At 40.9% G+C, this 12803-nt stretch overlaps 1 protein-coding gene and 1 long non-coding RNA gene across 3 annotated transcripts; both read left to right on the top strand.

Annotated features, from left to right (window-relative positions):
• The first annotated feature begins 5056 nt into the window (after positions 1 to 5056).
• On the top strand, positions 5057 to 7935 carry LOC112568352 (5-hydroxytryptamine receptor 1F-like). 2 transcript variants are annotated; one of them, XM_025245617.1, is made up of 3 exons: positions 5057 to 5568; positions 5790 to 6785; positions 7169 to 7935. In XM_025245617.1, the coding sequence occupies exons 2-3, from the start codon at positions 5797 to 5799 to the stop codon at positions 7335 to 7337; spliced, it is 1158 nt and encodes a 385-aa protein (XP_025101402.1). In that variant the 5' UTR covers positions 5057 to 5568; positions 5790 to 5796; the 3' UTR covers positions 7338 to 7935. The 2 variants fall into 2 exon arrangements, with proteins under 2 accessions (XP_025101402.1, XP_025101401.1); XM_025245616.1 differs by lacking the exon at positions 5057 to 5568 and having other exon boundaries at positions 5583 to 6785.
• A 432-nt stretch (positions 7936 to 8367) lies between these two features.
• Positions 8368 to 12316, top strand: LOC112568195. Its single transcript, XR_003100027.1, has 3 exons — positions 8368 to 8735; positions 9414 to 10840; positions 11253 to 12316. It is a non-coding gene; the product is annotated as an uncharacterized LOC112568195 (long non-coding RNA).
• The last annotated feature ends 487 nt before the right edge of the window (positions 12317 to 12803 follow it).

Below are 12803 nucleotides of genomic sequence, written 5' to 3'. Positions count from 1 at the left end.
GCGGACTGCGGCTTTCTGCCGGCACGGGAGACCCACTAGCATGCCATTTGTTACTTGTGTGTGCGTTATGCTTGTACATGCTGTGTCGTGTCGTGGCTTAAAATTTACTGTCATACATGATGATGATTGATGATGATGATGATTGATGATGATTATGATTTGATGATGATGACTGATGATGATGATGATTGGATGATGATGATCTATTATTTTCACTTACTTTAATTTGTCGAACTAAACAATTTTATAAAACAGTTATTCTGAACTTACAGTATGTTAAATGTGAAAGTGACAAGACTAGAGTGCAATGGAGAAGGTGAAATAACCTATAAGGTTTTTTGTTGGTAATAAGATGAGCAGAGTTACTTTCGCTTGACCAGAGCGTGGGACTGATAGACTATTGCTTACCGCGGCAGAAATTGCATTAGAGTGGCTCAGTTCAAATCTCGTTACTCAGTGGAAATAACTAACTTTTAAATGATTTGCATACATTCATTCATTAAAGTTAACCACAACTATCTGTCGAAAGTTGATTTTCTTCAGCCCAGATTTTTCTGGAGACAATGTCCAGTGTACAACTAAGTAAATGAAGCTCATCAGTTTTCAGATATTCAGAGATTTCAAAGCTTGTCGATGCTTACAACTTCTTACATTTCTTTGTCGACTATTTCAGAGCCAGTCTTCTCTATTTATTAAGGGGGATTAAGGATTTAGTTATTTAAATTTTAAATTAAAGGCGTTAGTCTGGTCGTCACTTGATTCGGTTTACGATCATCCGTTGTAATTATCGTTGCTAGGATACAGGTAGACACGCGATTTTAAGGACAAATAATGAGGCCAGTGCAAAGCCATAGCATTTCAAACAAACGGGACTCTAATGGCAAACAGGGGAAGCTATGTTATGCTCATAGAACAGTTCTTGTTTCAGGTGGTCTTTTATCCAGAAGTTTTGTGTTTCCTGTGTACTTTCGTCTGGTCAGACCCAATGTGCGGCTAGGCTCGTTTTCAATCTCACCAGATGGAGCTTGGCATTGTGAGGAAGATAAAACTCTTAAAGCAGGTTGTAGCTTGTGACTTCAGGCAGGGATCAGTTTTTTATGAACATTGATGGCTATGGAGGAAAGACAGCTTTACTCCGTTTTACCTTGTTAGCAGCGGTTTGTTTGATTTATTTTTTTTCCTTTAATGATCTACTTATTAAATTGTTGGTTAGTGAGTATGACAGAATTTTCTGTTGATATCCAAGTATGTGAATTTGACTATTCAACGCAGTGGTACAATGATTCATACTTTTACTCTTAGTGATTCACTTATTCGCGTTTAAAACGGGACTAAATTTCTTAAAGGACTGCTACTTAACCCTTGATATTTGTTGGTTTATTTACTTAGGGGATTTTAAAGCTTTATATCCTAGAATCCCAGTATAAAACACTTATAGTGCACGAATATAGTCGTGGGTATATAAAACCTCTTAATTATTTTGAGCTTGTCATTCAGATAACGTATCCAACTTTTTTTTTTTTGTTTAGAGTTTAACTATCCAGAGTGAATATACGTTGGAATTCACGGGAAGTGTCCTTGGAAGACCCCAAGTTGAGCAAAACAATCTCAGCTATTGGAGTTGTTCCAGAAATGTCTCTATCGGACCGTTTGTTTCACCCTATTGAATGCGTAGGAGTTCATTGGCAACCTCTTTGTCTTCCTCGTTTTACCTCAGGAAGTTCAGAGCAGCGCCACACGTGTGTCGTGATGACCGATGGGCCATGAGCGATTTCTTGGTCATCTTTCTTTGCGCTTCCTGTGGAATTCTGTGTATTATCGCATCATGTAACAGTCAGAGCCCAGCTTTTCTGGTACGTCGTACATACTTGGTCTGAGAATCCATGTCTATGTTTCTTGTCTTTTGTGGTTGCGTGTGTGTCGAGTCTGGATCGTCCGACGTCGCGTGTGTCGCCTCTTGAGACTCGCTGGCATGCACGACAAGCGAGCCCTTCCTCTTGGTTGTTTGCATTATCTTGGTCGCCTAGCAACGATTTTCCTTTGTGTTGCTGTTACACAGGATGCAGTTTTTACTTACAACGACTGGTTCTAACTGTCAGAAGAAGGTGCTTGGCTTTCGAGAAAGGATCCGCGCTGAAAATTTGCCAAAACTTTCTGAGGGCATTGTTCTGGCGACGTGTACTGTGTTTCGTCGGCCTCACTGGTTGGTTGGGCTCCTACCTGAGTCACTCTGTTATCGGTCAGCGAGAGGCCGTAAGAGACTTGGTCGTGAACCTAAGGTGTGATGGTCTGGTCGGCGGAGAAAGAAGGTCTGTCCGTCGTGCCGCATCAATTTCAGGTAGAAATCGAGTGAAGTTTTCGAAAATACAACAGAAGACGTACGTTAAGAGTCACGTGGCTGGGGAGTATCCGATGTGCGCTCGGATCAGGGGGTGAGAAATGACGAGCTCATGGCAGAGGCCCAATGGATGTCTGCAAGTCCGGGCTCTACCAAGCAAAGACATTATGGAAAGAGTGTCAGGGTACATCACTCTGAGAAAGTTTCTGACCTCTCAAAGTACAGTTGTGAATGAAAACTTTGTCCTGACCATCACACTCTTGTCTGCTCACGCCGTTCACATAATGCTGACGTGAGCCATGATATATTTAAGATGCGATACTTTTTGAACATTTGTGTGGATGTGTATGAAATTGTTTATGGTTAAATGCGCTTTGTTTCACCCTGGTTAGTTGATTTTATGTTACTTATATTAAATACACTTACGCATGTACATGGTATGTATTGGTACAAATGTATGCTTGGAAATATTTATCTGCAGACATAATGACATTACTGTGCTTTCGTTCTTTTGTTGTTGTGTTTTCAGGCTTTAATGAAACTGTTTACGGAGCCAAACAGGAAGGCCTGCATGAACTACAGTCACTTGCGACGTTTATCTTCCGACCTTGAAGAAGCACCATCAACCTTAATCTACCTATATTTTAATCCAAATTCCGTTTACACTCATCGACAGTTCTTTAATTTTGGATTTATTATCTTTCACAAGTAGCTTATTATGTCGTTCCACGTGCTGTCTCCAATATTTTCTAAACATAGAAAGGCAAGAAATTATCCCAGTTGCAATCAAGTCGACTTCAAATAGCAAAGTTCAAGAAGCAAATTTTTTTAAAAGTCTAGTGGAAAAGTTCTTGCTGGTAAAGTTTTAGATTAGGTTTACTTTTCGCCCTTTGACTGTGTGAACAGTTGCAAGTCGGACTATCGAAACCAAGAGCGAATTTAGAACTGATAGACGGTGAATTAAAGATTTGTTTTCAAGATTTCACAAGCAGCAGCAAAGACTCGGACATGAGCCTTGGATTGAGAGTTTCTAGCAGGAAGCGGTGATCTGATATCGGTGTCGCCACACTGCTGAAACTTTGTCTGAATATTATTCCCTTTGTTGAATGCCCAATATGGTTTAATATGTTGTATAGTAGTCAAAATTGATTGTGTAAACGAACCTGAATGGACGCTTAAAATAATATGATTAATCTGACCTGTCAGATATGGACGTTAGATATTTTATTAAACGCATGAAAGAATGGATTTGGGTTTGTTTGTTTTTGGTAACTGACGAGAGTTACATTTGTTTAGTGCTATTTAGTACAGAGTTAATGCGATTCCTTGTTATCAGGAAAGGGGCTTTGTATTAATTCGTCTTGGGACAAAGCACCTAATTCATGATACGATGCATTAATCCGTGCACAAAATTGTAACAACGACAAAGGGACTAAACATTAGATTATCCATAAGCTCATTGCATCGGAACTGATTTAATTTAAAGATTATGACCTGCTTTAATTCAATGGCTTCACACCACAAATATGTATAGAGCTTGAGGACGCTTAAACTCTTTCGTTTCTGTGAATGCTAAGAGCAAACCCCGAGTTAGAAAAAGGATGCAATGGTTAGAAGTATGACTGTAAAATAATGCTGTCGTTAATGAAAATGTTAATTAATCACTGGTATAGGGACCGTCCCCAAGGTTCCTTGTCGCGCATCTCCAAGCACTACTAGACCGCAAAAGCGACCGAAGTTCTTTAAATCCGGTGAAGGGCAAGTTTCGGCTAAACTTTAAGCCACTTCCGCCGGCCTATCCTCCTCCAAGCTAGCTTAATGCGTATTTATGAGCTTTTCTCAGGAACTCTTCTGTTGCTTTCGGCTAATTTGAGACGATTGCTAGTCACTGTCATCGACGCTGATGTTGCTGCCCTGTCAAATGCTTTTTGTCAACAACTGAAGACTATATAAATATAGCAAATACAAAATGCCTTACTTACCAAAAAAAGAAAGTGCAGTTTATCTCGGCAGGAAAAAAATTCTAAATAATGAAATATTCTCCAAATGTTGAAAATTTACTCTTGCCATGATTATATCTGGTTTGCGCATGCGCACTAGCAGACTTCCCAAGGCATTCCCGTCACGATGTGATTGTATATGAAAATGTCGACGGTCCTCTAGCTGCCCTGCGGCTAGAGGGGCCACGTGACCCGAACCCCTGGCGACCTGTCGCCTAACGGGAGGTCAAACGTTTCGCAAAGTTGTTCGCGAGATAAGACCTCTGACCTCTGTCGGCCATTGCTGGTCTGTGAGAGGCTCTGAGACCGGCAAGAACTCGACCCCAGGTCTTTCTTGAGGTTGTTACACAGAGAGGTGGGGACAGTCGCACGAGAATAAGAAACACACAGCTTTTTATTTTAATCCAATGAAACTGAATGGCCTTTATTAAGTCCTTTCAAACGTATGATGGAGGACGAATATAATTCTTTGAAAGGTAGAATCTAAAATTCCGCTCACATTATAGACAGTATTTCTCTCTATCGCATATTGTCTTATTTTTAATAGTATTTTATGAAGACAATACAGAAAGCTACCTATGGATAAATATGACAAACAAGGAAATTATCTAACACCCATCCCAAAATTCCAGAAACACAATGATTAATCGAAAGAAGGAACTAATTAATTGCTCGGCGTGTTTTTGTATGTGACCCTGGGTACGTGCGTGCGCGCGCGTGTGTCTATTTTCTGTCCTTTTGATCTGTGAATCATTTTTATATTTTGCGACATTCAAGTCAAATATTATGGTTACATTATTTTAGTTTCAGTTTCTCGTTGGTTAAAGATAGGAGCTACTCACCTTCAGTCAGTATTGTAGTTTCTTGAAAGTGTTATCATCATTTTTGTTTATTGTTAAGTGACAAAAATATGACAGGTTTTGCAGATATTGTTTGTTAACTGTTTTTCACAGCTGCTCTTACCTTCTGATTGTTGTAATTCTTGAAGTAAAGGTAGACTACAAGTGTACGGCTTCCTGTACATAGCTCATGTGACCCGTCACCAAAAAAAAGAATATGAGCCGGAAAAAAATGACTGTCGCAGGTCTCTTTTTCAAAACAAAAACAGATTTATTGTTTAAATTTTATTGTCGCCTGACTGATACAAGTTTCGAGAGGAAGAGTGCACGACCACAGTTGGATACCTCACTGTCAACAATGAACACTCTATAGTTCTTGGCGGAAAATTTGGTAAGTTATTTAGACATTTTTAGTGCAGACATCCTTACATCCAGACGTTTTGTCAAGAATTATATTACTTCAGCATACTTTCTATTATTATTTGAAATAATGTGATGGATATGATTCTATGTAATACGCCAACATTTTGTGTGTGTTCTTTGCGTGCGGGCTAATCTTTCAAAAGATAATTTCGTAAACCTCATTTTTTTCTGTAAACATCTTTGTTTTAGCTCAATCATGAACTCGACTACCCATCCAGATGAACTCAATGCCAGCCGGGCCTCCTCGTCAGAAGATGCTGTGGAAAAACTCAACTCTGAGTTGTTCCAGAAACTTCTACCGTCCACCATCATCTTCACAGTCTTGATTTGCGCTGGTCTCCCTGGCAACCTCTTGGTCCTCCTCGTGTACCTCAAGAAGTTCAAGTCCAGCGCCACGCGCGTGTTCGTGGTGGCCATGGCCGTCTGCGACTTCTCCGCCAGCCTGCTGACCATTCCACTCGCCATTGTTTACTTTCGCCTGATGTACACCATCAGCGGTCCTACCTTCTGTCCCGCCATGTATTTCTCGTTGAGCTTCCCTATTGTCGTTTCCGGTTGTATATTGCTGTGTGTGAGTCTGGATCGTCGACGTCGTGTGTGTCAACCTTTCAGACGACAGTTGTCTCCCCGACAAGCCACTTTCATTTTGATGTTTCCTCTTGGATTGGGTGTCCTCGCCACGCTTCCCTTTGCACCTTTCCACGACGGAATCGAATTTACAACCTCGACTGGTCTCACTGTCAGGAAATGTAGCTTCCGGCAAGAATATCCAGGATATATTTTTAGACAAATCCAGGGTGGTGTCCTCGTGGTCTACGCGACAGTAGGGTTAGTGGTTCTGGTGATCGCCTATTCCCGAATTCTCCGCAGGCTCCGATTTCTCAGCCAGAAAAAACGAGACAGGTTGGCGCGTGCAGTGCGTGGTGTAGCTCCGCAGCAGACTGCAGGAAATAAGGAAGCAGCCATTTTAGGACCACGTGACCAGGGCAATGATTACAAGCGGTCAGACTGTAAGGAGTGTCAAGAGAAGTGTAAGCCTTGCGATCGGTGTGAAAAGTATTCATCTCCTGAAGGGGTTGGAGGGCAACAGCAATCGCCAGAGAGTCTGTCCTCCAAGACCACTCTGATGATGTTCGTGCTGACGGTCACTAATGCAGTCTGTCTTCTGCCTTACCTCATACTGGCGTAAGTGGGCAATGAGGGGTTTCTCTTGGGTTTTTTTTCTTGTTTTCGTTTGTTTGTTTTTTTTTTGTTTGTTTGTTTGTTTCTTTCTTTCTTTCTTTCTTTCTTTCTTTCTTTCTTTCTTTCTTTTTGGAGGTATACATCCTATGTGTCAGTACTCACTTGAATGTCTACAATAATCATCACATCACGTGTTACATCACATTAGTAAGGCACGTGACTTCACTTGTGTTAGTAAAAAAAAAATTCTAACGTACGATTTGAAGCAGTTAAAGGTCCGAGAATCATTTTCGTTAAAACCAACAATTGGAAAATATTCACCTGAGCAAACTAATAGTACACTTAACTAATAATTTTGTCATTGTCTGTTTTGTTTTGTTTTCCAGACAGTTCCATGAGACATTTTACGAACCTCACACCAGTGCCTGGATCTTGAACCTGGCCACCACGTGTCGCTACCTCCCAACCTTAAGAAGTACTATCACCCCGGTTATCTACCTTTATTTCAATCCCAAATTTCGCATGGACCTACGTAAAGTTCTGACCAAGACATGAAATTTTATTGTTTAGTTACATTTCAAATGCTGTTAGTAAGCAAGGGCACATTGTTTGAGACAGAGACACGCTCATATTAATTTCTCCATACTAAACCCCGGACAAAAACTGTTGTCCCCAAAGCTACCACCTACAATTTCAGTTTTAAGGGAATTTCATTTATGTTCTTGGTGGTGAGGTAGAGTTCATAAATAAAGCGTTAGACCTATAAGACACATGTAAAAACGTGTACCGATTATCTTTACAAATATATTACTAACCAAAATAAGCATGTTTATCAGTTGAATATTTACCAACAACATCGCAAATTCTTTCGGAGTATCGATGTTTGCAGCTGTGTATCGCTGAAGGGTCAGAATCCGTGATTGCAATAGACCCCCAACCTCTTCTGATTTATTGTTGCTGACTTCCCTTTGTGGTCAAAAGAGAAGACAAATTTTATAGCTGTATGAAACTTTACAGAGAAAGAGAGAGATCTTATTTATGTAATTTTGTATTGTAAGCAATCTTTTGAGTGCAAACGCTTGCCGAGGACACAAACCTGAAGACTGCTTTGTTCTTGTTGCTGTAATTTTTGTGAAAGGTCCTGTTAAAAATAAACTCATAGACAACAAACTTTTGGTTTTTGTGTCTGCCTGTCTGTCTGTCCTCTCGTGTCATGCATATGTGCGTGTGAGCTTTAGTAAGAGTGGATATGCTTGTGGTTGTGAATATGTGCAAACGCACATGCGTTTGTGTTGCTGTCTGCTGGTTTATAAGTGTGTATCTGTGACTAATTTCTGTTTCTAGTATTCTAGTTTTTTTGTATCTGTGTGCGGGCGTATTGTGTATGTAGGTGTGTGTATGTGGATTATGATTTATTCAATGTAGATTTTCATACTTTTGTTACAGCTTAGTTTAATGTGTGCAAACATTTTTCCGTGCTTGCGTGCTTTCTAAAAGTAAGAAGACTTCATTCTTCTCCTTGGCCCACGAACGTGTTAGTCACTGCTATTTAGGTCACATCCGTTGCCAACTCTTGACAATGAGGCTAAACAACGTACACTGCAATACCTCGTGACCCATGCGACACACACACGCACGCGCACTCACACACACACGCACACATTCCCTACTGACACCTACATCTATTTTTAATCCAAATCGTGCTTCAGTCGGAATAAATATCTAAATCATACCAGAAACGGAACCGGTCATTGCGATGACATTGCGACATCGTGAAAAGACATCGGAAGAAAAGGAGACATCCACCCACAGTCTCGATCCAGTCACGACATCTCTTCACTCGCTAGTCGGAAAGTCCGAGCAGTGCATCTGTTCCTTTGTCGAGGATTTATTTCAGTGAACCTCAGACAACTTCTGCAAAACTAGTTTGGCTGAATGATGCCAGTTCTGTATGTAAGTAGCAACTATTCCAGAATTCAGAATATCGAAATTCTCGACTAATTCAAACCAGCTTACAAATAAACCAATTGAAATTCTCCAAGATTTTTTTTTAAATGTTTTAAAATCTTAAAAATCTGAAGACATCAGGAAAATTTGTTTCGAGGTTGTTTGTCTTTCAAGATTGCTCGAACAGGTATTCGTATGATTTAATAATATTAAAATGATTTAAAGTTTAAAGTAAAAGAGTTGAAATCTCTCTTTCCTGAAGCTTAGTGAATACACAAGTAAAGGCTGGACAAACGTGTGAAAATATTAACGGTTGGGATAACAAGGTTGATGGACGAATAAATACATGAGAAAAGATTGAGACAATCAAGTATAAGTAATGAACAAGAATTACAATGATATGTTACTAAACAGTTTTCCCGACATCATTATGATGAAGCTGATAATAGGAACATAACCAGTCACTGTTGTGATGTTTTTATATATATATATCAGCTTAACTGACACTAATGTGACGTAGAGTATATTATTAAATTACAGTTTGTTCATTACGATTGTCGCAAAGCTTACTTTGACCCAGCTTTTCAATGAGTAGTTGATGGTTTGATTGTTAGGAAATAATAGGCAGGAAAGGGCATTAGGAAGGAAAACTCGATTTAATATTTGTCTTGTTTATTCTTTTAGACCTTCAACTGAGCTGTATCTTTGTAACAAGTCTCGTGCTCGTAACACTAATGACGATGCCAGTCAACCTATCTGATGCCGATGTAACAGCACCGTGGAACATCAGCAGTGACACATCAAGCGATGAGCAGGGATGGGATGAGCTCAGCTCACTCCTTTTTCTGCGCCTGCTTCCCACCATCTTCTTCGTCGCCCTGCAGATCGCGGTCGGCCTTCCCGGCAACCTCCTTGTTTTCTCGTGTACTTCCGGCAGTTCCGGCCCAGTTCCACGCGGGTGTTCATCCTGGCCATGGCCGTCTGTGACCTGCTGACCAACGCTGTTGTCCTGCCTCTTCACATCGTGTCCTTGCGGTTCCAGCACAACTCCTTGAGCGCCAGAGTTCTGCAGGTTCGTCAACATGACCGTTACTTTCCCGATCATCATGTCCGCCTGGATTCTCGTCTGCGTGTCGCTGGACCGCCGGAGACGAATCTGTCAGCCTCACAAGAAGCAGATGAGCGCCAAGCAGGCCACGTGGCTTTTGTTTTTCCTTTTGGATTGGCGTGTCTGGTCACCCTTCCTTTAACGGCATTTTACGGCGATAAGTATTTTGATATCAAGAGTGGTTTGGCTGGAAGAACATGTGGGTTTAAGGGAGACATCAGAAGAATTTACGGTGTCATTATTATTGTATCCTTGGCTGTGGGGCTGGCTCTAATGGCGTTTGCCTACGTCAGCATCGCACTGTGTATATACCAGCAGCAGAAAGCGAAGGGAGAGTAATTTTTCTAGTGTGGCAGTACGTTTTCACGAAGATTCTCAGCTTCCCTCGACGATGCTTGATGATGAACGCCCTTCCGAGTTTGGCGTGAAAGTGGAAGTGGACAACAAGATCCAGGACAATGGCTCCAACGTGAAACCTTGCATCAAAGAAGTGGAAAGACTTCCTATCTTCATCATAGATACTGCACCAATGGAAGTTTCTAGAGACCTGTTGCAGACAAACCTGATATTACCAAGCCCAGACCACGCAATATTCTCTGATGCCTCAAATTCTGCCGCTGATCCTAAAGATACCTTTCTCAAGCAAAGCCAATAACAAAGCCATCAAGTACTCTTGCTCTTGATGGAAGCGCTCTGGAAAAACATGAAAAGGTCTTTAAGGCATCGATAATTCTAAACTCTACCTCCTTGTCAGCTAACCCTCAAGTGTCTGATGATGCTTTACAAGGGCCGTGTGACAGTAAACACTACCTGTCACCCAGAGGAAGCATTGCCGGTGGCTCTGATGTCAGTTCTAAGAGGAGCTCGGCGCCAGCAGGTGGCACTGGCGACACGCAATCTCGTCATCTGAGGAACCTGCGGAGACGATGTTCGAGGACGACAGTCATGATGTTCGTGCTGACTTGACCATCATCATCTGCTTCTGTCCCTTCGCCATCGCCACGTAAGTCAGGGACCGGTGTTTCTGAGAAAACACATCCATGTTGTAGGTTGTACAACACTTGATGTAAAACTTCTTCGCAAAACCTGCCAGTTGTCAGTAGTGACCCGGTGCAAACTTTATTCTTTTATTTTTACTTCCTCTCTCATTTCTTGTAAGTCTCTCTCTCTCTGTGTATGCGCGCGCGTGCGTATGTTTATGTGTGTGGTTGGATCTTTGAGAGAGCAAGCTAGTGTGTGCTTAAGAATCTGTGTGTACATGTGTATGTATATGTGTTTGTCTATTCGTCTGTATCTCCTCGAACAATGACCTACTGTTCACCAGCTTACTGAATCCAAAGATCGAGTCGAATTGTTGTACACTTCATCACATCTCAATATGGCGGCAGTAACAACGGTTTCTTTGTTTTCTACAGGACTCTCGACGACAAATGTGTCAGCCTCCAAATCCGGTCATGGGCACTGAACCTATGCGGTATCTGCCGTTACTTCCCCTGTCTCATCAGTGTCATCAACCCTTTCGTCTACAGCTTCTGCAACTCCAACTTCCGACTGCAATGTCGTCGGCTTCTGGTGAAAATGTACGGATACTGTCGCTCCATTTCGTTCACTCGCTGAAGACCATTTCTGGACTCAACTCTTTAATTCAAGATGGTTCTACCATTTCGCTGGACATGAAGTTGATAATTTGTCACATCATCAACTAGTAGGAAACATCTACCGAGAATAAATGTTGACGTATGTTAAACATTTGTCTTCTAAATACATCAATCACACCAAGATGGACAATAATGTTTGACCAAAGAAACATTACGTATGTCAGTAATAACACAACCATAAATGTAATACATTGATGCAAGGATTACTGCGAATTATTTTGAGAATAATGAAATAAGTAAATGGTTTTGTAGATTGCTGTACGTGTGTGTGTGTGTGTCTCTTTAGGAAAGTGTGGGTTTGAAGAGGCTGTCGTTGCAACATTCAAGAGCGTGGGACAGGAAAGAGAAGCTTAAGACAGTGAGCCTCGTACTTCATATAAATTCGTCAACAGTACTTAAAGTTTGCAGCTAAAGGTTTCCAGAAAGGCCAAAAGGTATAGATGCCACCACTTATTTAGGATGTCACATGACAGTTTGTCGTTGCAACACTCTATCTTGAGAACTGAGAACTGCAAAGCTGGCATGATGGTCAAATTTTCCGGGCTTCCCGGGGTTCGTCTGTGTCATACGCATCTGATCTTTGGCTGAAACAACAGATTTTTCCAAAAAATGTAATTGAAAGATAATGAAAATGACAATGCTGGATAAATGACAGTTTAATTGCTATTTGTGGAGAAGTTAATAGTGGGAGAGTTAACAAGAGGAATATCATCAATCAGCCCTCAAATACATTTAGAAAACCTTGCCAAGTGTTTTACTGTCTAGCAAACCACTTCACAACCTCCTAGCATGTATGGCAGCGATAACAAATCACAATATTCATAATGTTTTTCCTTGTATTTTTATGGTAAAAAGATGAAAAAATGTGTACGCCCGAAGATATGTTTGTGTAGTGTTGTGTTTTAAGGACGTAAAAGATGCACTGACTTCTTTTTTCTTAGCAAAACAACCTCATGAGACAAAAGCTTTATTTTTCTTTCACAGCTCAAGCATTACAATAGTCCAAAACATTTTTGCATTGTTATGGAATAATGTTTTCAAAAGTCTGTGTGAATAACCTACTCATTACAGCTCTTAGATATAAACGAACAAAAATTGACAGAAAATATCAACCCTTGATGCCACGCATGTCCTTTAGCACATTCTTTTTACTTGCAAGTGTTTTTTTCTTTCCTACTCTTACCCTCTCGGCTCGTTTAGTGTGTAAATACTTAGACATCCTTCCCCTCACGACGATGGTTAAACTTTGAACGAATGACTCAGAGACAGAAGTATCTTGGGGTTTTCTCGTCCGCCTTCTGCTGTGTG

Source organism: Pomacea canaliculata, linkage group LG7 (assembly GCF_003073045.1).
Source record: "Pomacea canaliculata isolate SZHN2017 linkage group LG7, ASM307304v1, whole genome shotgun sequence".
Lineage (NCBI taxonomy): Eukaryota > Metazoa > Mollusca > Gastropoda > Architaenioglossa > Ampullariidae > Pomacea > Pomacea canaliculata.
This window is presented reverse-complemented; position numbering and strand designations above follow the sequence as displayed.